This window comes from Salvelinus namaycush, chromosome 18 (genome assembly GCF_016432855.1).
Source record: "Salvelinus namaycush isolate Seneca chromosome 18, SaNama_1.0, whole genome shotgun sequence".
Taxonomy (NCBI): domain Eukaryota; kingdom Metazoa; phylum Chordata; class Actinopteri; order Salmoniformes; family Salmonidae; genus Salvelinus; species Salvelinus namaycush.
Genome location: NC_052324.1, coordinates 17297251 through 17323351, shown reverse-complemented (window position 1 = coordinate 17323351; position 26101 = coordinate 17297251). Strand labels below are relative to the sequence as shown.

The 26101-nt window shown below is 45.5% G+C and overlaps 1 protein-coding gene across 1 annotated transcript; it reads left to right on the top strand.

Moving 5' to 3' along the window:
• The first annotated feature begins 11057 nt into the window (after positions 1–11057).
• On the top strand, positions 11058–13298 carry LOC120062723 (apelin receptor A). The gene has a single exon (XM_039012782.1). It carries the CDS (start codon positions 11246–11248, stop codon positions 12329–12331), a length of 1086 nt encoding a protein of 361 aa, XP_038868710.1. The 5' UTR covers positions 11058–11245; the 3' UTR covers positions 12332–13298.
• The last annotated feature ends 12803 nt before the right edge of the window (positions 13299–26101 follow it).

Sequence of the window (26101 nt, the reverse complement as noted above, 5' to 3'; positions counted from 1 at the left end):
ACCAATGCGCCCGTGTTGGCGCATCCGGACCCCTCTTTAGCGTTCATAGTGGAGGTGGACGCGTCCGAGGCGGGGGTTGGGGCCGTGCTGTCCCAGCGCTCGGGCGTACCACCCAAGCTCCGCCCTTGTGCCTTCTTTTCGAGGAAGCTCGGTCCGGCGGAGCGAAACTATGACGTGGGGGACCGGGAGTTGTTAGCTGTAGTCAAGGCTCTGAAGGTGTGGAGACATTGGCTTGAGGGGGCGAAACACCCTTTTCTCATCTGGACTGACCATCGTAATCTCGAGTACATCTGGGCAGCGAGGAGACTAAATCCGCGTCAGGCTAGATGGGCCATGTTTTTCACCCGGTTTCAGTTCACCATCTCATACCGACCAGGCTCCCAAAACACCAAAGCCGACGCGCTGTCCCGTCTCTATCATACCGAGGAGCGGTCCGTTGAGCCAACTCCCATCATTCCACCTTCATGTCTCGTGGCACCGGTGGTATGGGAGGTGGACGTGGAGATAGAGAGAGCCTCACGGTTAGAGCCGGGCCCCCATAACTGTCCAGCGGGGGCTCAGTACGTGCCGGGAGGGGTCCGGGATAAGCTAATCCGTTGGGCTCATACTCTCCCCTCCTCGGGTCATCCTGGCATCGAGAGGACAGTGCGGAGTCTTAGAGGGAGATACTGGTGGCCCACGTTGGCTAAGGACGCGAGATTTTATGTCTCCTCCTGCTCGGTGTGCGCTCAGAGCAAGGCTCCTCGGCACTTGCCTAGAGGGAAGTTACAGCCCCTCCCCGTTCCACAACGGCCGTGGACACACTTATCGGTGGACTTTCTTACCGATCTTCCCCCGTCCCAGGGAAGTACTACGATCCTGGTCGTTGTGGATCGGTTTTCTAAGTCCTGCCGTCTCATCCCGTTGCTCGGTCTCCCTACGGCCCTGCAGACTGCGGAGGCCTTATTTACCCATGTCTTCCGGCACTATGGGGTGCCTGAGGACATCGTTTCTGATCGGGGCCCCCAATTCACGTCCAGAGTTTGGAGGGCATTTATGGAGAGACTGGGGGTCTCGGTCAGCTTGACCTCGGGTTTTCACCCCGAGAGTAATGGGCAGGTGGAGCGCGTAAACCAGGATGTGGGCAGGTTTCTGCGGTCATATTGCCGGGACCGGCCTGGTGAGTGGGCGAGGTATGTTCCTTGGGCTGAGCTCGCTCAGAACTCCCTCCGCCACTCCTCAACGAACATGTCCCCTTTTGAGTGTGTGTTAGGTTACCAGCCGGTCCTGGCCCCATGGCATCAGAGCCAGACCGAGCCTCCTGCGGTAGAGGAATGGGTACAGCGCTCCAAGGACACCTGGAAAGCCGTCCAGGAATCGCTAAGGTTAGCGGGACAACGGCAGAAGAGGAGCGCTGACCAGCACCGCAGTGAGGCCCCCGTGTTCACACCGGGAGACAGGGTCTGGCTCTCGACCCGAAACCTGCCTCTCCGCCTGCCCTGTCGGAAGCTGGGGCCGCAGTGTGTGGGGCCGTTTAAAGTCCTGAGGAGAATAAACGAGGTGTGTTATAGGTTACAACTTCCTAGGTATTACCGTATTAACCCCTCGTTTCATGTGTCTCTCCTCAGGCCGGTGGTGGCTGGTCCCCTGCAAGAAGGTGAGGTGCCTGAGGTCCCTCCGCCCCCTCTGGATATCGAGGGGACGCCGGCGTACACAGTTCGTGGCATTCTGGACTCGAGACGCCGGGTGAGGGGCCTACAGTACCTCGTGGACTGGGAGGGGTACGGTCCGGAGGAGAGATGCTGGGTTCCGGTGGGGGACATTTTGGATACTTCTCTACTGAGAGACTTCCACCGCCTCCACCCGGATCACCCGGCGCCTCGCCCTCCGGGTCGTCCTCGAGGCCGGTGGCGGCGCGCTGCAGGAGCCACGCATCAGGAGGGGGGTACTGTCACGACTTCCGCCGAAGTTGGCTCCCCTGCCTGTTCGGGCGGTGCTCGGCGGTCGTCGTCACCGTCCTACTAGCCGCCGCCGATCCCTTTTTCGTTTGTCTGTTTGTTTTGTCTTATTAGTTTCACCTGTGTTTCTGTTGTTTTCGGTTAATGAGCTTCCCTATATTTAGTAGGTAGACCCGCCCTTGTTTTGTGCGGGATTGTCTTTATGTTACGTGTGTGTGTTTTAGGTGTTAGTGTTTAGAGGTGTTTTATTTTTTCTATTTACTTGGCACCCTGTGTTTTGGGTGATCAAGTTGTTCTCTGCGCCCTGTATGTTTGCGCTTATCATTTTTTGTGTGCAAGAGTAAAAGGAATATTTTTCTCAAGTGGATCTCTCTCTGCGTCTGATTCCTTCACCCCACCGCGTTTATGGAGAGACTGGGGGTCTCGGTCAGCTTGACCTCGGGTTTTCACCCCGAGAGTAATGGGCAGGTGGAGCGCGTAAACCAGGATGTGGGCAGGTTTCTGCGGTCATATTGCCGGGACCGGCCTGGTGAGTGGGCGAGGTACGAGACTCCTGCGGTAGAGGAATGGGTACAGCGCTCCAAGGACACCTGGAAAGCCGTCCAGGAATCGCTAAGGTTAGCGGGACAACGGCAGAAGAGGAGCGCTGACCAGCACCGCAGTGAGGCCCCCGTGTTCACACCGGGAGACAGGGTCTGGCTCTCGACCCGAAACCTGCCTCTCCGCCTGCCCTGTCGGAAGCTGGGGCCGCAGTGTGTGGGGCCGTTTAAAGTCCTGAGGAGAATAAACGAGGTGTGTTATAGGTTACAACTTCCTAGGTATTACCGTATTAACCCCTCGTTTCATGTGTCTCTCCTCAGGCCGGTGGTGGCTGGTCCCCTGCAAGAAGGTGAGGTGCCTGAGGTCCCTCCGCCCCCTCTGGATATCGAGGGGTCCCCGGCGTACACAGTTCGTGGCATTCTGGACTCGAGACGCCGGGTGAGGGGCCTACAGTACCTCGTGGACTGGGAGGGGTACGGTCCGGAGGAGAGATGCTGGGTTCCGGTGGGGGACATTTTGGATACTTCTCTACTGAGAGACTTCCACCGCCTCCACCCGGATCACCCGGCGCCTCGCCCTCCGGGTCGTCCTCGAGGCCGGTGGCGGCGCGCTGCGGGAGCCGCGCATCAGGAGGGGGGTACTGTCACGACTTCCGCCGAAGTTGGCTCCCCTGCCTGTTCGGGCGGTGCTCGGCGGTCGCCGTCACCGTCCTACTAGCTGCCGCCGATCCCTTTTTCGTTTGTCTGTTTGTTTTGTCTTATTAGTTTCACCTGTGTTTCTGTTGTTTTCGGTTAATGAGCTTCCCTATATTTAGTAGGTAGACCCACCCTTGTTTTGTGCGGGATTGTCTTTATGTTACGTGTGTGTGTTTTAGGTGTTAGTGTTTAGAGGTGTTTTATTTTTTCTATTTACTTGGCACCCTGTGTTTTGGGTGATCAAGTTGTTCTCTGCGCCCTGTATGTTTGCGCTTATCATTTTTTGTGTGCAAGAGTAAAAGGAATATTTTTCCCAAGTGGATCTCTCTCTGCGTCTGATTCCTTCACCCCACCTAGTCCCGCGTGACACTCCATGCAGACACACTGATAGATTTTGGTGGTGGCATTTTTGTGGCTGTTTTGTTTGTTTGTTTGTTTGTTTGTTTGTTTGTTTGCTTGTTTGCTTTGGCACCTTTCAACACCCCTCATTATCACATTTATGCACGCAACCACTCACTTACACTACTGACTACACACACCATTGTTAATTGTATTTACCTTACCTCAGTTAATAAATATATTTTTTGTTATTCCTAATCTCCACTTTGTCTCCCTATTTGTTGCGGACTTCGAGCCGGTTCGTGACACAGCAACATATGATGAGTGTGAAACTGTGTGTGTGAATTGTGTTCCTAATTAATTGATTGATTCATGGAGCAATGTGATTGTCTTTGTTTATCACCCGTTTCCTTTGAGGTGTGGCCACCCAGGGGAAGGCGAAAGTGAGAGGGAAGCTACGTTGTTTGACTCTGTGGCAGAGCTCTTTTGGAAGCCTTGGTTTTTGCTAAGAGAAGTATAGTATTACCTTGATGAAATAATGATTTAAGTTAAAGATAATGTTAACACTTTCCCTCCACCTGCACGGACACCTGTTTTGTTTGTATTTCTGGTGTTATCCTCCCTCCATTTGTGCCGAAGTGGGTATGGAAACTGAACTTGGCAGATATGGTGAATTGACATGCCTCTGATCCTCATTTCAGGTTCTTCCACTCAACCCCAAACTGAAAGAACCGGTGTAGCCAATGGTAGTGTTATCTAATCACAACCCCTCTCAGCCAGGGTGTGACATGTATATACTATATAGTCTTGTGAATGTGCATAGAGTCAGTGCAAGATACGGTCAATGCAGATTATTAAATGGTTACTTAGCAGTAAATGGGTGAACAAGTCTTATGACTTAAGGGTAGAAGCTGATTCGGAGACAGTTGGTCTGTGAGCTGATGCTCCAGTACCATTTGCTGGACAGTAGCAGAGTGAACAGTCATTGGCAATTTTTCAGGCCTTCCTCTGACACCGCCTGATAGAGGTTCTGGATGGCAGGGAGCTTGGCCGCAGTGATGTGCTGGGCCATCCACACCACCCTCTGTAGTGTTTTGCGGTTGAGGGCAGTGCAGTGCATTTGCCATACCAAGCGGTGATGCAGCCAGTCAAAACGCTCTCGATGATGCAGCTGTAGAATGTTTTGAAGATCTGAGAGCCCATCTTTTCAGCCTTCGTTTTTACAGCCACTCTTCACGACCGCGGGTGTGTGGACCATGTTAAGTCCTTAGTGATGAACTTGAAGCTCTCAACCCGCTCCACTACAGCCCCGTTGAGGTGGATGGGGGCTTGCTCTCCCCTCTTTCTCCTGTAGTCCACGATCAGCTCCTTGGTCTTACTGACGATGAGGGAGAGACTGTTGTCCTGGCACCACACTGCTTAGCCTACAGGGACAAGGTCAGAGACTACCTCATCGGTGTCTGTGATCAGACCTACCACCATGTTGTCAGCAAACTTGAGGATGGTGTTGGAGTTGTCATTGGCAATGCAGTTGTGGGTGAATAGGGAGTACAGGAGGGGACTAAGCACACACCCCTGAGGGGCCCCCATGTTGAGGGTCAGAATGGCAGAGGTGTTGTTGCCTACCCTCACCACCTGGGGCCGGCCCATCATGAAGTCCAGGATCCATTTGCAGAGGGAGGTGTTCAGTCCCAGGGTCCCGAGCTTGGGGATGAGCTTGGAGGGGACTATGTTGTTAAATACTGAGCTGTATTCTATGAACAGCATTCTAACATAGTTATTTCCCCTCTTGTCCAGGTGGGAGAGGGCAGTATGAAGTGCAATTGACATTGCGTCGTCTGTGGATCTGATGGGGTGGTATGAGAATCAGAGTGGGTCCAGGGTGTCTGGGATGATGGTGTTGATGTGTTTCATGACCAGCCTTTCAAAGCACTTCATAATTGTACTTTTCGTGGCTGTTTATTTACCACCACAGACAGATGCTGGCACTAAGACCGCACTCGGTCAGCTGTGTAAGGAAATAAGCAAACAGGAAACCACTCACCCAGCTCCTAGTTGCCGGAGACTTTAATGCAGGGAAACTTAAATCAGTTCTACCAAATTTCTATCAACATGTTCAATGTGCAACCAGATGGAAAGAAATTCTAGATCACCTGTACTCCACACACAAACGCATACAAAGCGCTCCCTCGCCCTCCATTTGATAAATCCGACCCCTCCTGATTCCTGCTTACAAGCAAAAATTAAAGCAGGAAGCACCAGTGACTCGGTCTATAAAAAAGTGGTCAGATGAAGGAGATGCTAAACTACAGGACTGTTTTGCTATCAGACTGGAACATGTTCCGGGATTCTTCCGATGGCATTGAGGAGTACACCACATCAGTCACTGGCTTTATTAATAAGTGCATCGAGGACGTCGTCCCCACTGTGACTGTACGTACATACCCCAACCAGAAGCCATGGATTACAGGCAACATTTGCACTGAGCTAAAGGGTAGAGCTGCCGCTTTCAAGGTGCGGGACTCTAACCCGGAAGCTTACAAGAAATCCTGTTATGCCCTGCGACGAACCATCAAACAGGCAAAGCGTCAATACAGGACTAAGATTGAATCATATTACACTGGCTCCGACGCTCGTCTTATGTGGCAGGGCTTGCAAATTATTACAGACTACAAAGGGAAGCACAGCTGCGAGTTGCCCAGTGACACGAGTCTACCAGACGAGCTAAATCACTTCTTTGCTCGCTTCGAGGCAAGAAACACTGAGGCATGCATGAGAGCATCGGCTGTTCCAGACGACTGTGATCACGCTCTCCGTAGCCGACGTGAGTAAGACCTTTAAACAGGTCAACATACACAAGGCTGTGGGGCCAGACGGATTACCAGGACGTGTGCTCCGGGCATGTGCTGACCAACTGGCAGGTGTGTTCACTGAAATGTTCAACATGTCCCTGATTGAGTCTGTAATACCAACATGTTTCAAGCAGATCACCATAGTCCCTGTGCCCAAGAACAAAGGCAACCTGCCTAAATGACTACAGACCCGTAGCACTCACGTCCGTAGCCATGAAGTGCTTTGAAAGGTTGGTAATGGCTCACATCAACACCATTATCCCAGAAACCCTAGACCCACTCCAATTTGCATACCGCCCAAACAGATCCACAGATGATGCAATCTCTATTGCACTCCACACTGCCCTTTCCCACCTGGACAAAAGGAACACTTATGTGAGAATGCTATTCATTGACTACAGATCAGCGTTCAACACCATAGTACCCTCAAAGCTAAGGATCCTGGGACTAAACACCTCCCTCTGCAACTGGATCCTGGACTTCCTGACGGGCCGCCGCCAGGTGGTGAGGGTAGGTAGCAACACATCTGCCACGCTGATCCTCAACACTGGAGCTCCCAGGGGTGCGTGCTCAGTCCCCTACTGTACTCCCTGTTCACCCACGACTGCATGGCCAGGCACGACTCCAACACCATTATTAAGTTTGCAGACGACACAACAGTGGTAGGCCTGATCACCGACAACAACAAAACAGCCTATAGGGAGGAGGTCAGAGACCTGGCCGGGTGGTGCCAGAATAACAACCTATCCCTCAACGTAACCAAGACTAAGGAGATGATTGTGGACTACGTCTCATCGACGGGGCTGTAGTGGAGCAGGTTGAAAGCTTCAAGTTCCTTGGTGTCCACATCAACAACAAACTAGAATGGTACTAGAATGGTCCAAACACACCAAGACAGTCGTGAAGAGGGCACGACAAAGCCTATTCCCCCTCAGGAAACTAAAAAGATTTGGCATGGGTCCTGAGATCCTCAAAAGGTTCTACAGCTGCAACATCGAGAGCATCCTGACTGGTTGCATCACTGCCTGGTACAGCAATTGCTCGGCCTCTGACCGCAAGGCACTGCAGAGGGTAGTGCGTACGGCCCAGTACATCACTGGGGCTAAGCTGCCTGCCATCCAGGACCTCTACACCAGGCGGTGTCAGAGGAAGACCCTAAACATTTTCAAAGACCCCAGCCTACCCAGTCATAGACTGTTCTCTCTACTACCGCATGGCAAGAGGTACCAGAGTGCCAAGTCTAGGACAAAAAGGCTTAACAGTTTTTACCCCCAAGACATAAGACTCCTGAACAGGTAATCAAATGGCTACCCGGACTATTTGCATTGTGTGCCCCCCCAACCCCTCTTTTTACGCTACTGCTACTCTCTGTTTATCATATATGCATAGTCACTTTAACTATATATTCATGTACACACTACCTCAATTTGGCCTACCAACCAGTGCTCCCGCACATTGGCTAACCGGGCTATCTGCATTGTGTCCCACCCACCACCTGCCATCCCCCTCTTTTACGCTACTGCTAGTCTTTGTTCCTCATATATGCATAGTCACTTTAAACATATCTACATGTACATACTCCCTCAATCAGCCTGACTAACCAGTGTCTGTATGTAGCCTCGCAACTTTTATATCCTCGCTACTGTATATAGCCTGTATTTTTACTGTTGTTTTATTTCTTTACCTACCTATTGTTCACCTAATACCTTTTTGCACTATTGGTTAGAGCTTTTAAGTAAGCATTTCACTGTAATGTCTACACCTGTTGTCTTCGGCACACGTGACAAATAAACTTTGATTTGATTTCATTACAGATGTGAGTGCTAGAGGGCAACTGGGACAAGGAGAGATTGAAAATGTCCGTGAAGACACCGCATATTCCGCATATTGCCAAAATTGAAACACAAACTAACATACTCCAACTTTTAAATAAAACTGTTTAGAAACGGAAATAAAAATTGTGTTGAAGGAAATGTTAGACCTATTTGGACCTCTTCCCACCGCCCAAGCTCTGCTCAGTCCCTATGCACTTAAGGAAACAAGTGCAGTGATTTTTCAACGATAGGCTACAGCTAGATCTTGTTTTTTTGGGGGGGGTGATGCATGTTTTACTTTGTAAAACAATATTTGGAACTTGATAAAATATTTTGGTAGGCTACACAAGACCGATAAGTATTGTCTTTTCAGTAGGAGCCATTTGCTTTCCAACCGGTGTTTTCCCGCGATTGTATTTGAAATATTGCGAAAGGCCTGTTTTGTCTGCATGCTGTTCACTGACAGATTTACCGCGCGTTCCCGACCGCTATGCCTTTTGGTTGGGCTACACACAATTCACAGCGAAGCGAATTTTTTTATTTGAATACGTTATTGTTGATCCTCTGTGGCTAAATGATAGGCCTTCTCATTGTGTAGAAAGCCTCCTTTAATCTTTGAGATGAATGGGTAAATGAAAAGTGTACAGTACGTAGAATATGATGTTCATCAAACAATCAAGAAACATGAATGTGTCTTTAATTCCAAATGTGCATGTAAAAATATTTCTGATCATAGAAGATAATTTTCAGGAAAATACAACACAAGGTTTGGACGGTCAGTTGAGTGACTCTTCGTTAATTCTCTTGCCACCTAAAAAAAACGTAATGTGAAAAGTAGATTTTCAGCCCAGGCCTGATTTTCTAAGTGTTGATTCCGGTTGGGCCGGCCCGAGTTTATGGTTTGCGCAACATTGTAACCTATGTTTGCGATCAACACGTTGTGGTGCCTGTGCGAGAAGTGTGCCTGCATCTCTCACAGAACTAGAACGAGATTCACTTTCTATGATCTCTCTCCCTTTCTCTGCTCTGATAGACATGAGTCTGCAACTCTCATCTCTCCAGCGTTGCACTTCATCATTTATTTCCTTATAAGAATCATAGCCGCGCGAACAGTTCTGGAGGAGCTGCAGGCAGCACCCCTGAACATTTTAAATACATTTGCCAGTTATATAATTACTCCTGTATGTTCAGAAATAAATGAAATAATTCAGAATAGCCTACTACACTGTATGTGATCAGAAACTTAAAAAAAGGCGTGGGTGCTTATATTTATCCTATTTCAAGTGTGAATTGGAAATGTGTTTTTTTACATATGCCAACTCCCCCTGAGCCACAGCCAGGGTCAGCCAATATCAACAGCGATTATCAAAATTGCTTTGCTCAAGGGTATCATCGGCAGATTTTTCACCTTGTCAAATCGGGAATTCGAACTAGCAACCTTTCTGTTACTGGCCCATTGCTCTAATCGCTAGGCTACCACGAACCTGTCTATAGGATAAGGATGATGAGATTAAATCTTATAATCGATTGCCAAAAGACCTTGATTAGGTTATGCATCACCCCCCCCAAAAAAACAAGATCTAGCTGTAGCCTATCGTTGAAAAATCACTGCACTTGTTTCCTTAAGTGCATAGGGACTGAGCAGAGCTTGGGCGGTGGGAAGAGGTCCAAATAGGTCTAACATTTCCTTCAACACAATTTTTATTTCCGTTTCTAAACAGTTTTATTTAAAAGCCGGAGTATGTTAGTTTGTGTTTCAATTTTGGCATTAGCAAGTTGAGCCAATAGGCCTAATTACCACGATCAAAGTGAGTCAATCAAAGATGGGTTAAACCGAAAGCAACGTTTCCTTTTGTTATTGTTTATCCTGCATGTTTGACTTTTTATCATGGAAATTAATCCCTAGAGGTGAGAATTAAATTCACACACCCCCTGAGCTGTCTATTTACATTGAATTTAATCGTTAAAACAGTTGAACCAATTCTAAAGTGCCCGCCTATCAATCTAATTTCAATTTCAAGTTTTTATCCAGACACACCGAAGTTCTGCATGCAACAATGTTGCATTGGCAGCTGAATAGTATTCCTTATTGTAATATTTTAACTATCCTATTGTTATTGTTACACTTTATTACCTTTTAATTAGAGCATGTTGATAGCCAAATGTAAGTGGCAAGACCATCAGGTTAGGAAATCTCTAAGCACTTACGTTTAGCATTGAGGCATTTACATTGTAATGTAGTAGTTCAGTCGTGAATTAGAAAACTTGCCTGTCCAGACATGCCGGGAACCCTAAAGATTGAGCAATAGTTCTCTAAATCAGTTGAACATCTTTGAAACCGGGTGTTTAATTGATTCGTCTAATGTTGAAATCATTGCAGAGGCAGCATGGTGCACCAAACATGTTGTTCTTTTACAATCTCTTAACAAAAACATTTGCATTGAAAGTAGCACTATTATCTATGAGTTTACTGTCTATAGTCTCACAAACCTGTCGAATTAGTCTGTATTTTTTCTGCACTATTTTGAAAATGAAAGGTTATTAATTTAAATGAACAACTTAAATTGATGTAAATTCTAAACAATAACGTTTTCAAAAATATTTCAAAATAGATACGTTTTTAGAGAGACAATTTAACCGTATATTTTCGCTTTTCTTTCCATTTTCAAATTATATGAATAAAGCTTGACGGGGCGTCATCGCAACTGGATAAATCCTGGTGTATGCTGTGCTAGAGAGAGGTAAGAGGAGGGTGGTGCCTGGGCTAAGTGTTTAATGGGGAGGGGGATTCGTCTTGGGAGGGAGGGAACAAGGGGTGTGGAGCACTGAGTTTAAAAAGCCAAGCAGCATTGCCCCACTCACTCATACTGTCTGTGTTCTTCTCCAGCGACTGATAGGGACTGACCATTCCTGTAACATGAATTTTTCTCTCGTTTTCAGCGTTGACAATTGGTTTATTTGAATTCTACTGAACCAGTTTTGGACTGCACAGAAACATTTTTTTCCACTCGAAAGGATTTTTAGCATTAGAATTTATTTTTCGTTCCAAACAAAAAATTGACTTCAGCATGGATCCAACTGTGGAGTATAGAGATACCGATGATTATGATTATGGTGACAATGAAACTATGTGTGACTACTCTGAGTGGGAGCCGTCCTACTCCCTCATCCCTGTCCTCTACATGCTCATCTTCATCCTGGGCCTGTCTGGGAATGGAGTGGTCATCTTCACCGTGTGGAGGTCCAAGTCCAAGCGCCGAGCAGCAGACGTCTACATAGGCAACTTGGCCCTGGCTGACCTCACCTTTGTGATCACTTTGCCCCTCTGGGCGGTGTACACTGCCTTGGGCTACCACTGGCCCTTTGGTGTGGCCCTGTGTAAGATCAGCAGCTATGTGGTGCTGGTCAACATGTACGCCAGTGTCTTCTGCCTCACCTGCCTGAGCTTTGACCGTTACCTGGCTATCGTCCACTCTCTGTCCAGCAGCCGGCTGCGGTCGCGGGGCACAATGCTGGCCTCCCTAGGGGCCATCTGGCTCCTCTCAGGCCTGCTGGCCGTGCCCACTCTGCTGTTCCGCACCACCATGGACGACATCAACAGCAACCGCACCACCTGTGCCATGGACTTCAGCCTGGTCACCCTGAACGAGAGACATGAGTCCCTGTGGATCGCAGGGCTCAGCCTGTCCTCGTCCGCCCTGGGCTTCCTCCTGCCTTTCCTGGCCATGACCATCTTCTACTGCTTCATTGGCTGCACCGTCACACGCCACTTTAACAACCTGCGGAAGGAGGACCAGAAGAAGCGGCGTCTTCTGAAGATCATCACCACCCTGGTGGTTGTGTTTGCCATCTGCTGGACCCCATTCCACTTGCTGAAGAGCATGGATGCCCTCTCCTACCTGAACCTGGCTCCCAACTCCTGTGGATTTGAGCGCTTCCTCCTGGTGGCCCACCCTTATGCTACCTGCCTAGCTTATGTCAACAGCTGCCTCAACCCCTTCCTGTACGCCTTCTTTGACCTGCGCTTTCGCTCCCAGTGCCTGTGCCTGCTCAACCTGAAGAAGGCCATGCATGGACAGATGAGCTCCATGTCCTCCACGCTCAGCGCCCAGACACAGAAGTCAGAGGTACAGTCTCTGGCCACCAAAGTGTAAAGAGAGGGGAGGGATAGGTGGAGTGGAACCGCTGGCTGGATCCTTGCTGCCACCACAGGAACCCTGACTGGCAAACGCACAGACTTTTGGTGTCCGTAATGAAATGTTTTTAAGGCGTAAAAGAGACAATGAACCATATCAGATGAATTGACGTTGTTTTCCTGAACATGGGTTTGCATATATGTTTTCATTCTTGAGTATATGTGCATTTCTCTCCCATTTCCAACCCAACGGGTGCTTCACTGGGTAGGGGAGAAGCCCAGGGAGTCCTCGACCCTACAGAGGTTCCCTCTAATCCCTGGACTGGACCCTGAAGCTGGGGCCAGCTGGCTGATCTCCATATCGCTGCTTCCTTTTCTTCCACAAACTTTCCGAAAGTGACAGAGGTAAATATTATTTTCAGACACAATCATTTTCCTGTTGTCTTTTTCAAATGTTATTCTTTACTCTACAAGGGACCAGAATTCTGAACAAAGAGGCAGAAAGTCATAGAGGGTTTATTTGTGTTGTTACGTATTTCATATGCAAACCTGTTTACACTGGGTAAATCACAAATTTGTACAGTATTTTCATACTTTTGCTGTTTAAGATGTGTTGATATTTTTTGTTTTATTACAAGCACTTGTTAAATGAATGAAATGTTAAAGAGGGGAAAGTTTGTTTGCAAAGAGACAATATCTTCTTAAGCTTGTTGTTTGAAGGTAGGAGATTGGGCGGAGGGGGGGGGGTGATGTAAGAAGAGTTAAGGTGTTGCAGCTTAATTACATACTTTGAGGAGGAGACGGGGGGCAGACAGGCAGATGGTAGCAGACAAATGTTGTCGGGGAAGCAGGTGGGGTGGGGGCTTTACAGTGCACTCTTGGTGCCGGAGGAAAAAGGGAACTTCATGAATGTTTTATTATTATGCATATATGTTGTATTTTTTGACATCTGTGTAACTAACTACTGTATTAAAGAAACATGTTCTATGAAATTAATGTCCTTGTTGATCTTTTTGTTGAATTTCCTCAAGAAATACGGGTATGTGTATTCTCTTTGTCTTTGGTCCTGTTTGAAATAACACACAAAGTTCTGTCTTTCAGGAAATTCATGACTAATTGTTATGGTGTGTTAATGCTTTATTCATTCTGCACATGTGAACTTTCACATTAGTTTCATCAGAGAGTATAGGATTTCAACATAATTCTGTTATTTCAGTGATAAGGATGCCCAGAGGGCTGCAGCTCTGCGATGAATGTCTTGCTCTTGGTTTACAGCACTGGACCAAACACTAGACCCTATTCAATCAAAACCGGTATACAGATCTGAACGATAGGGAAAAACAACATTCCTCCTACACTCTATTGCTTTTGTGTCTGGATACAGGTTTTGATTGAATAGAGCCTTGGCTGGATCACACTATACTGATGTGATTTAAGCACAGCAAGGCGTGAGCTTGAACTTGTCTTTAAACATATTTTCATTGAGATCCTTTATCATTTACCTTCCAGGCAGAGGTTTGAAAAAAGTGTAGTACTTAACTGTGTCTAGAGACTTTTACATCATGCCACATGTTTCATTCCCTAGAAATACAAACAAATATTGGCACAGCGTTGCACCAGTAGGGGAACTAGTTATACTGGGCTGTCTATTCGGTGGCAGTTATCCTAGAGGTTAGAGGGTTAGGCCAGTAACTGAAAGGTCGCTAGTTTGAATCCCAGAGCCAACAAGGTCAAACATCTCTCGATGGGCCCTTAAGCAAGGCACTTAATCCTAATTGCTCCAGGGTTGCTGTTCATAATGGCAGACCCTGGCTGTGACCCAACAGTCCGAGGGTGTTTCAGGGAGAGTTGGGATATGCACAAAAAAATCTAATTCAGACATGCCTATTAATACACACTTGTACATGTGTGAAATAGGACAAATGTAAGCACCAACCAAATTATGATCCTTATTCACTGAGAGTTTGCGGGCCAACCCCCCACATGTTGGCTGAATAACGGGGTCATTACCAATGAGTGACTCCTATGAGGGGCCCTTTGATTTGACAGTAATGAGCTCTGTTGGACATAATCATGAGTTTTCGGGTGCTAGGTTCCTAATCCTGGCATAAATTGGGCTGCAGGACAAGTCGATATTTGTCCCTGTTGACAAGAGATTGCAGTTAGAAGCACTGAGGAGGGACAAGGTGGGGGGAGGAGGGGGTGTCTGCAGATGCTCAAACCGACAGATGCTGATGATAAAAGCGAATGACTCTGCCTGCTGAGATCAGAGGGAGAGAAAGAGAGACGGACAAAGGGAGACAGAGTGGGAGAGAGTTATTGGACAGGATCATCATTTTACAGTTTTGTCACATTTCATCCTTTAGCACAGCCAAAACTAACTACATATGTGAAATAGTGAGAGCGAGAAGTGATTCATCTTTCTGTGTGTGAGAGATCATGTGTTACTCATTTACCATCTGGGAAAGGGAAAGTATCTGACAATGATAGAGCATAAAATAAATCCCATATGATTGTAATTCTGAATTATGCCATAACCTAAACCCTTAAAGGACCACACAACAGTCAGAGACAATTACACAACTAAATGCAAGCATTCAAGTTTGAGAGACTACTCATGTTGATTGTTACACCTGATTACCTGATTACAAACAAACTACTGATAACAGATCATGTAAGAAGAGATAGGATGCAATCTTGTATATGGTAGACTGGCCAGACCTGTTGTTGTTATTGAGATGAATTGGACTGACAGCTTGTGTGATGGTGTTAGCCAGTGTGGCAGTTTTGGGATAACTCACCCAGAATACCAGCTGACCAAGGCAGAATGGGAATATGAAGGCTACAGCCAGTGAAAAAACATCAGTGTTAGCTTTTTAAAATCCCAGACACGTTTTCTGTGATTTTGTGTGTGCATGAGTGTGTGTTTAGATCAGCCTTTCTTAAAATATGGGTCGCGGACCTGTTAATGGTGGGTGGCGATGTGTCAGAGTAAATGTATAATCATTTCATGAATTACTGACATTGATTTGGCCAAGTGCAACAGATGATGTGCTGTCAGCCAATGACTTGTCATTCCCACTCACTCACTTCTGTCATCAGATGGAGTCAAGTTAGCCGCAAGTTCTGACTGAACTCAATTGTCATGAAACGCAAATACAGCGATGAGTTTCTCTCTCTTGGTTTCATACAAACTTTGAGAAATAACTGATAGTGCAACCCTAAGTAACAGTACATATGAAGATGAAAAATGATCAGGCCTACTGTTCATCTTAATGTAGAAATGATTGGTGAAAAAAGTCAAGGTTGGAACTGTTACTGTTAAAATACAAGTAATCATTTTTTATTCTGAACTGGAATAAACTGATTGAAGCAAGATGCTTTTTGAGGCAAACCCACTCACACAGTCCAGGGTTTCTCATCTACAGCAGGAAGCTGTCTCCTGCCTGGCTGAGAAAGTATTAGATGTTCTGATTCAGTTTGGTACCACATACTTATGCTAGTCAGGGTTCTCAACTCTGGCGTACTTAAAAAACAAGTATTTAAAAACAAGTACAGAAACAGTGTCAATGCTGAACATGACCTCAGTGTTACACTGTTAAAAACTGAGCCCAGAATAGACCTGCTTGTTGAATCTTCAACCAGCCACACCTCTCACTTCTCAACTGTGTGTGTTTCTGGTCTACATCTGTGTGATGTGATCAATCAGTTTATTCCAATATATTTATTATATTTTAACAGCAACAGTTCCAACCTAGACAGATATGTAAGTGTTTTTAATAGGGGGAAATAAACATGAATAGCTATTTATATTATTATATTTCATTTCATTGTTATTTGTCTATATTTCATTTGATTTAGGCTGACATAAGGGAAATGAAATGTACTAATATTTACTTATAGTTGCATGTTTTCATAAGGTTGGGTTCCAGGAAAACACAGAATTTCTCATTTGGGTCCCAGGCTGAAAAAGTTTCAGAACCCCTGTTTTAGATGCATCATACATGTTTGCATTTATGCTCTGTGTTCTACAAGTTGTCGTCCTCATGTTTTGTTGTTGTTCAAAAAAAATTCAATGTTCAAGATCCCAACCCTATGAATAACTGAAATGCCTCATCAGGGTGGGGGCATGGGAGGATGGTTGTGCTCAGGGCCAGCTCTAGCCTATTGGAGGCCCTAAGTGAGATTAGGTTGGGGGCCCCCCAACTCCCGTCAACATTTTTTGTTGTTGTAAGGTTTAAATTTAATTTCCTGCAATTCTACACATTTTACCATGGGGCACAGAGAAAATGTCGCAGTTTTACACCAAGTTTTCTGAAATTCTACACATTTTGCCGTGGGGCGGAGAGAACTTTGCAATTTTATAAAAAATGTAATGCAATTATACTTATTTTGCCATGGGGCAGAGAGAAAAAGTTAGCAGTTTAACAGCTTATTTCCAGAAATGTTACGCATTTTATAATGACTTATTTCATGCTAGTATAATATCTGAGTATGAATTACTAACAAAATCAATGGGGGGCCCCCTGGAGGTCAGAGAACCTGGGCATGTGGCCTGCATGCCCGGTCGGTATTCGGCCATGATTACTACTATTTTAGATAGCTGGCTAAACTAATTAATCAAATCAAATCAAATTTATTCATATAGCCCTTCGTACATCAGCTGATATCTCAAAGTGCTGTACAGAAACCCAGCCTAAACCCCCAAACAGCAAGAAATGCAGGTAGAAGCACGGTGTCTAAGAAAAACTCCCTAGAAAGGCCAAAACCTAGGAAGAAACCTAGAGAGGAACCAGGCTATGAGGGGTGGCCAGTCCTCTTCTGGCTGTGCCGGGTGGAGATTATAACAGAACATGGCCAAGATGTTCAAATGTTCATAAATGACCAGCATGGTCAAATAATAATAATCACAGTAGTTGTCGAGGGTGCAGCACCTCAGGAGTAAATGTCAGTTGGCTTTTCATAGCCGATCATTAAGAGTATCTCTACCGCTCCTGCTGTCTCTAGAGAGTTGAAAACAGCAGGTCTGGGACAGGTAGCACGTCCGGTGAACAGGTCAGGGTTCCATTCCAACTACCAATCTAAAAATGTTTAGCTGACATGGCTAATTGAGTGACTGCCAGTGACTGACATACACTACATGACCAAAAGTATGTCGACACCTTCTCGTCAAACATCTCATTCAAAAATCATGGGTATTAATATGGTGTTGGTCCCCCCTTTGCTGTTATAACAGCCTCCACTCTTCCGGGACGGCTTTCCACTAGATGTTGGAACATTGCTGCAGGGACTTTCTTCCATTCAGCCACAAGAGCATTAGTGAGGTCGAGCACTGATTTTGGGCAATTAGGCCTGGCTCGCAGTCTGCGTTCCAATTCATCCCAAAGGTGTTCGATGAGGTTGAGGTCAGGGCTTTGTGCAGACCAGTCAAATTTTTCCATACCAATCTCGACAAACCATTTCTGTATGGACCTTGCTTTGTGCACAGGGGCATTGTCATGCTGAAACAGGAAATGGCTTTCCCCAAACTGTTTCCACAAAGTTGGAAGCACAGAATCGTCTAGAATGTCATTGTATGCTGTAGCGTTAAGATTTCCTTTCACTGTAAGTAAGGGGCCTGGCCCGAACCATGAAAAACAGCCCAGACCATTATTCCTCCTCCACCAAACTTTTAAGTTGGCAATACGCATTCAGGCAGGTAGCGTTCTCCTGGCATCCGCCGAACCCAGATTCGTCCATCGGACTGCCAGATGGTGAAGTGTGATTCATCACTCCAGAGAACACGTTTCCAATGCTCCAGAGTCCAATGGCGGCGAGCTTTACACAACTCCAGCCGACGTTTGGCATTGCGCATGGTGATCTTAGGCTTGTGTGTGCCTGCTCCGCCATGGAAACCCATTTCATGAAGCTCCTGACAAACAGTCCTTGTGCTGACGTTGCTTCCAGAGCCAGTTTGGAACTCGGTAGAAGTTGAAATAGCCGAATCCACACATTTGAAGGGGTGTCCACATACTTTTGTATATTTAGTGTAACAAGAGAAAAACTGCTGATGTGCAACCAAATATCGAAATTGCACCTGGAGTATTCTACTATTCTTACCCGACTGAGTTCCTAAAAAAAAATATAGTGACCAGGGGCCCTAAGTGACTGCTTATGTTGTTTATGCCTGGAACCAGCCCTGGGGGTGCTTATCAATGTTCACACAACTGTCACCCCATGTCAAGATGGAGAAAGCCATGCAGCATATACCCTGCTTAATCGATGTTCACCACAAGTCCAACTCACCTCCCGTAGTCCCCACTCCAACCCCAGAAACACAGGTGTCCGTCCTTGAGTCTTGTCATCAGCGTGAGCTGCCACACTCAAATGGAGCATCTGAGCACCCCACAACTGAACCTAAACATAACTGCAGGTCGCTACTCCGGACCTCCCCTCAGATCTCCCTGCTGTCCTATCCCACCCACACAGCTACAAATGTCCACGCATTTCAGGCGCACCCAAGCGCATACAAACACATAGTAATTAGTGTGTGTGCATGTGTGTGTAAACAGAGATCTGACACATTCCACAGCCTGTCAACACTATCCCTACTTTCCCCCCAGCATCCGTCCACCTGTCTCATGAACATACACACACGCACACACAGTATCATATGTCAAAATACATAAAACACCTGAGATCTGTGGATGGAGCCCATAACACATTTGCAGGCATTTAAAAATACAAACAGTAAATCAAATACTCAAATGTTCATCAAACAAACAAAGCACTTGCTAAAGGCATGTGTACTCACAAAGACCCTGTTAAAAACTCACATCATTAACAAAAAACAATTAGTGAAGTTACATATAGAGAATGGAACAAGAGAGCTGTGAGAATAGAGGTTTAGGGACCCCTCACCTCACCTCCCCCACTCCATCCCTCCACAGATCAGGGAGGCCTGGGGTGTCATCCTGCTTAGCACAGGGCATAATTATTAGACCCTGCCCCGGCTATATGTGAGCTGTAACACAAAGGAGCCACTGGAGCCCACGTTCAGGGGATCAGGTTAGGGGCACTTTAATGGGACACAATTTGGTCCCATTTGGGTGGGGGGGGGGGGGGGGGGGGCTAGATAGAAAGAATGAAAGGACGGTATCTACTAATGAAAAGTTCTCATTCAGAATTTTAGGGGTAAGTTAAATGTAGAATGACAGAGTGTGTCAGATTCAACAAGTCTTTCCTTGTCACATCGGATTTTAGTGACCACCTTAAAAACACAACCAACATCAGATATGACCATAAGCCGCAGATAGGTTTGAAGTGAAACATGATATAATTGGATGTACAGTGATCACTAGCTCGAGCAGTGTGTTATTGGTGATTGTACGAGCACATGCTGTCTAATGATAAAAACAGGCTGAGTTGAGACTGTGTGGCCTTGTGGAGGGTCTGAAGTCTGCTTGTCTGTAAAGGGGAAACCCTATCTGGCTGGAGGATTAGGACTCACACAACAGTGTTAATAACTGAATGCGTCTGTGCATGGGCTCCACACCAGTCTAGACAATAGAGCTTCTGATCCATCAAAACACATGGGCCGAACATGACCAAGTCTGACCTCTGAGAACCCCAGAAAGTAGCAGGAACCCCTTTCCTGTCGGGGCAACCATAACATAGTGGACATAACATAGTAAACGTACATCCAGGACACTCCAATTAGAATGATATGTTATGTTTCATATGGTTTCATATGAATTCCAATTTGTTGTGGCTAACGTTAGCTAGGTGGCTAGCGCTTACATTAGCTAGATGGCTAACATTAGCAAGGCTAGGGGTTAGGGTGTTAGGTTAAAGGGTTAAAGGGTTAAGGTAAAGGTTAGCTGACCTACTAAGTAGCTGCAAAGTAGCTAAAAGTAGTAAGTATTTGCAGAATTGATAATTAGCTAAAATTGTCTGTGATGAAATTTGAACATGCAACTTTTGGGTTGCTGGACATTCGCGTTATACTCATACCCTTCCATCCCAACCAACCACCCAACTTTCATTTTTTTTGCCTTAAGTAACCTATTGCCTTATGTAACCATACCAAACATAGCAAACATATCATACTAATTTGAGCGGTTTGGATTTAAATTTACTATGTTATGTCTAGTCTATGAGACCAGGCTGGTCGGGGTGGATGAAACTGATTCCTTCCCGAGAAGATGAAGGAGTTAGCTTTATCCTAGATAAGGACATAATGGTATTTCATTAAAAGTCCTTGTGCATATTTCAACTAAGTTATTTGCCGTTTACCAAACCTAAATACAACCAACAACCATCCAACAGCTCCAGAACCAACTCATTGGGATGCCCCCACCCCATGACCCAACTAGCAATTTAGGACTCTTAATATTGGGATGGTATTTTTCAATGGGTTCATCTCCCTGCCTGTCCTGTACGTTGGCAACACATCAGTTCCACACACCCTTCCACACTGTGGGTTTCTCTCTATTTGTCTTTCTCTCGCAGAGGAGCCCCCCAAAGTGAGTTCCTTTGATGTTTTAAATACCCCCCCACCTTGCTTCTCCACAGCACTGTAATGAGCAGTTTGAGAAGAAAATAGAGAAAGGTACATTAACTTGAGGTTAAACAACACTTTACAGGAGACTATTCAACCAATGTCAACAATCTCTGACTTCACCCCAGTTCAAAGGAACCATTTATCCTTCTGCAAAGGAGACGGGACAGTGTTACAGTGCGATAAATATTCAAAGAGCTTGCAAAAATGAAGCATAGTGGCAGTCTATAAGTAAGTAAATCACTGAAACTGAGAACAGTTTATCTTTTGGTAACCTCAAAGTTCAATATCCTAATATCTCTTGTGAGATTTAAGCCTCCACTTTCATAATTTTCAAATGATTTCATGCCATGTACCTTCTGGAAAATGTATTTTGGCATTTTGCAAAGCAAGCCTCCATAGCAGGGCTTGAACAATTGTTCAGCTATGTCCGATGCACTTCAGCCTGACCAGCTGCCTTGTGTTGTGTGGAAACCTCAGTTTCTGTTCCATGCATTCCGATCTCTCTCCCCTGTTCTTAACGTGTGTGAAGCACTCATTCTGCACACATGCTCACACCATGGTATTTGTGAGCCCTGCCCTGACACACAACCAGCATTCCTGTGTGTGTGGCGTACCCCCAGAAATTGCAGGTTGTGAGTGAATTAAAGAGGAGAGACGTAGATGAGCAAAACCCGACTGAGAAAAATCGTATTTCCATAAGTATTTTTCAACCCTCAGTCAAAGGGCAGGCCGGTGGGGAGCCTGTTAATCCACCTGGCTGGTTCCAATCTGTTGGGGTCAAAGGGCAGACCCCCTATACACTCTGACAGTCCATGGGTCACTCTGTCAGGACCCCCTCATAATCCTCCTGTGACCGCAGGACAAACATTAACTCATTTCACAAGGTCTGATCCATCAACAGACGTCTCAGGGCAGACCTCATCCATTCTCTGTGTGGACTCAATTCTCTCCACTCTGAAAGGTCAGAAAGGACAAACGGACCCCCAGGCAAAGATTATCATTGTTGATCAATGCCGCAAGCTTATCTCACCACTCTTGTCGCTTATTTGAAGATTAGGTTTTTCATATGTTTCATTTATATATGTCACTATAGTTATGAAATCGGTTTGCGGAACAAAACATTAATACGAAGCTCCATTGATAGTGATTGATAGGAATGACTATAATTGCTGTCTTTACAGTAATGAGCTTGTTTTTCTCCAAAAATACTATGGTGTCTGCAGTCTGTCTTCTCTGTAAGACACTCATGTGCTTTGATGAATGGTGACTTAAATAACATCCATAATGGACGATGGACGTTGAAAAATCGAGATAGTGTAACTTGAGGATGGGGGAGTATTGTAAAAAAAAACGTTTCTATATGGCCAGCAAATTGTCAACAATCACTCAATGATTGGGATTTAAACCTAAACAAAGATAGCAATTGAAGATCTTGTAATCTGATCTAATGGGATAATACAGGTCTTTATGCATTACAATGAAAAGGAGGACAATTGGACAGCCAATACACAACCATGATGTTACAGTCTAGAATCATTATCTTTACTCCTCCTCCTCCTCTCTCTCTCTCTCTCTCTCTCTCTCTCTCTCTCTCTCTCTCTCTCTCTCTCTCTCTCTCTCTCTCTCTCTCTCTCTATCTGTCTCTCTCTCTGAGTCTCTCTCTCTCTGAGTCTCTCTCTCTCTCTCTCCCTCTCTCTCTCTCTCTCTCTCTCTCTGAGTCTCTCTCTCTCTCTTTCTCTCTCTCTCTGTGTCTCTCTCAATGTGTCTCTCTCTTTCTGTGTGTGTCTCTCTCTCTCTGTCTCTCTGTAACTAACTCTGTCTTTCTCTGTCCCTGTCTCTGTGTCTCTCTCGTTCTCTCAGTCTGTTTCTCTCTCTCTCTCTCTGTGTCTCTCTCTCTTTCTTTGTCTCTCTTTCTCTCTTTTTAGCTGTACTACACTGTATTGTGTCTCAGATAATCTGCCCCAAGGCTGTATGTTGAGTAGTGACCCATTACATCATCAGCTGTCCTGTTCGACCAGAAAGTGCCCTTCCCTCACTAACCTGTTACACCAACACATTGTACAGGTGAGATAGCCCAGACGTGTACTGTTTACAGTAAGGCAGTAGTATTGGGATGGTAACAGTTTGGCCTTTTGGGCCTTCACTGGGTGGGAGATCTGAGAACTTTTTAACAGGCATCTGATTAAAGCAGATTCTCTGAATGGACCAATGTTGTTTAGACATGTTGTTTTGATTCATGCCCAGGACCACACCTTGTTCCACCCACTGGTACCAGTGTCAGACAGGGCTGTTTGGGCGAGGAGGATTTCAGCCAGTTGGACGAGTGCATAATAGGATATAAAGCATGAAGACTAAGACCCTTGTATTTTGTAATACAGTAAGTAAAGCATAAAATACTAGATGTAAATCAGGAGGGGTGGCACTTCTAGCAGAATTCTGATCATTGACATTCTACAGGAAATTAAAATACTCCACATGGTGAGTCGCATACTCTACATTTTAAGTAGTATCATAACCTGAGCAATAATACTACCTATTTCGGTCAAGCATGACAAGTACCAGACACAGCAGAGGGTACAACATGTGTATTCCTGAGAGACAGCTGTGTTGTAGCAGAGACTGATGTAAAAACAGAGGGCGTGACACTGACTGACCTCAAAATGGGTTGACTTCCTTCCTTATTGCCCTGCTAATGGTTGAGATGTAAAAATTGGACCTGATCATCCATTTGTGGTGTGTGGGTGTGATCATTAGTAATGTCCAAATTAGATATGCATTGAATAAAGCTTGACTTATTGATGATCTGTGTCCTTTATTGATCATCTTATATATTTGGCACCTTTCAGACATCATCGAGAAGGTGAAAATCATGCCCCTTTAAACATTTTTTTCAGGGGGATCTTATTGATGGGACAGCAACTATTTTATGAAAAAACAACATTCAGTTAAAATGAATCTTACAAATAGCAGTGTTGGGCGATCTGAAAAGCCATAGCCAATCAATAAATAATATAAGAATACTCGTAGGAAAGGTTTCCATCTTTAGATCACAATCTGTGGATAACAAACAATTAGAAAGATTCAAACATTTTGTAAAACATCACAGCACATTTGAAAAATATATGGCACATGGAAACCAAACAAGGGCGGTCTATGGTGATAGGTGGGATGGGCTGAGAGTGGCTGAAGGGTGGGATTAAAAAGTCTGCTTGGTAATGTATTGTTGTTATATATAAAAGTACCATGTATGTAAAATGTATAGTTAAAATGTACGTATATGTAAGAAAAAAGCTGTAAAAAAATAACTACAATATTTGTCGTCCGAAGAGGGGGGTGGTGGAGGGGTAAAAAGTAAATAAATAAATAAATATATTTTATGAACAAATGGAGCAGTAAAATAACTGTGCTCCCATGTCAACACCAAGACAACAACGATAACTTTGTCATCGGTTTTAACTGTGCAATAAACATCAATAAGCAGCTAGGCAGGTTCAAAAAGGAGGAAGTGCATATGTGTTTTGAAGGAAATGAACAACGGCAATGTGGGGTAAGATGGATAGACAGACAGACAGCCACCTGGATCCCTCATCCTGTCCGCTACTGACTATGTGTCGCAGAGCGTTGGGCCAGTAACCGACAGGTCGCTGGTTTGAATACCCAAGTCGACAAGGTAAAAAATGTGCCGATGTGCCCTTGAGCAAGGCACTTAGCCCTAATATTCTCCAGTGGCGCTGTACTACTATGGCTGACCCTGTAAAACAACACATTTCACTGCACCTATCCGGTGTATGTGACAATAAAACAACCTGGTTTTCAGAATCATTGGGCAAGGATGGATGGGCATGTGGAAAATAAACCTGGCCACAAAAATAATCTGAAAATGTTTTTGAAGCCCTGATGACTTCCATTATTACTAACTAAACTGAACTGAATGATGACTAGATTCCTTAGAATATTGAGGAATTTCAAAACAACCTATCACAGGAGAAACCAAGGCATATTAGCAGTGCTTTTGGGTGGACATCGTTATGTGATGCTTCCGATGACAGTGTGCCTTGGCCAGAGCTGAATGTGCTTCGTTCGTGGCCCTCCGGATTTGGGCGCTCAAGGCTCATCCTCCCTGGGGTACAAAGCTCCTCTTCACAACATCCTCTATCCCATCCATTGTGAGAGAGTGGTGCCTCTGGGCACACTGCCCCCATGCCCATTACAGACCTAAATGCATCTCCTGTCATTGCCCATACCCAGTGCCAGTTCAGCTGGATGCATATACAGGTGCTCAGATCCTGCAAAAAATAATAATAATAAAAACAATGACCAAAAGGGCACATTGTATTGAACCAATTATCACCAAACTCAAATAATATGTTCTGACATGATAAGAATTTGACTCATTCAGGTGATCTGACATGACTTAGATAGTCCCAGCTCATTGATGTGAGAAGCCTGGGATTCCAAGGCTATGACTTAGTGATGCTCACACAGGAACATTTACATTATAATATATATCAGTGATGTTCTTCCATATTTCTCACCATGTCTCACCCTGTAGACCTCAGCGACGCCATCAAACATTACTGCCCCTAACCCTTGCCAGGTGCCATTGACAGCTTCCTCGATTTGAGCACACATATCAATAGGGGCCATTGCTGCACATATAACAGAACAAAGCTGCCTCAGTGATTACTTGGTGTGATGCTGTGCTCTGTCTGCACCTCCTTCCTGTCACATACCCCTCCCATTCTCCGGCATCGTGAATCCTAGGGCCTGTAGAGACACCCCCCCCCCCCCCCCGTTCTTCCTGACAGGTGCCCCCAGTGTTAGTTGGCTTGCCTTAGCTTTGCACTGGAATCTATCAAAGCCTGGCTGGGCTACGAGGGCAAGCAGGGATCTTGGGACAGATGCTGGTGACGATCAAGAGATGCCTGGCTGTTTTAAAAGTTGCACTTGTGTATTCTATTGTTGTAATATAGAAAAAATTGTTAAAGTTGCAAATACAAAGAACAAATTGTAAGCACCTACTCCAATTAAATTTCCAGCACAAACGTTTGCTGTTGATGAGAAACAAAAAAGCCAAACCATGGTTGACCAACAACCTGACCAAAATGGTGACCTTTAACTCCGTCATAAGAAGGTTCATAACCATTCTTGTTCATGCCCATTCTAGGATCTCTATGGTTGTGCAGAAGGGTCTCTCTCGCTCTCTCTTCTACTTCTTTATGAAGCTGCCATCTGCTGACCAAAAAG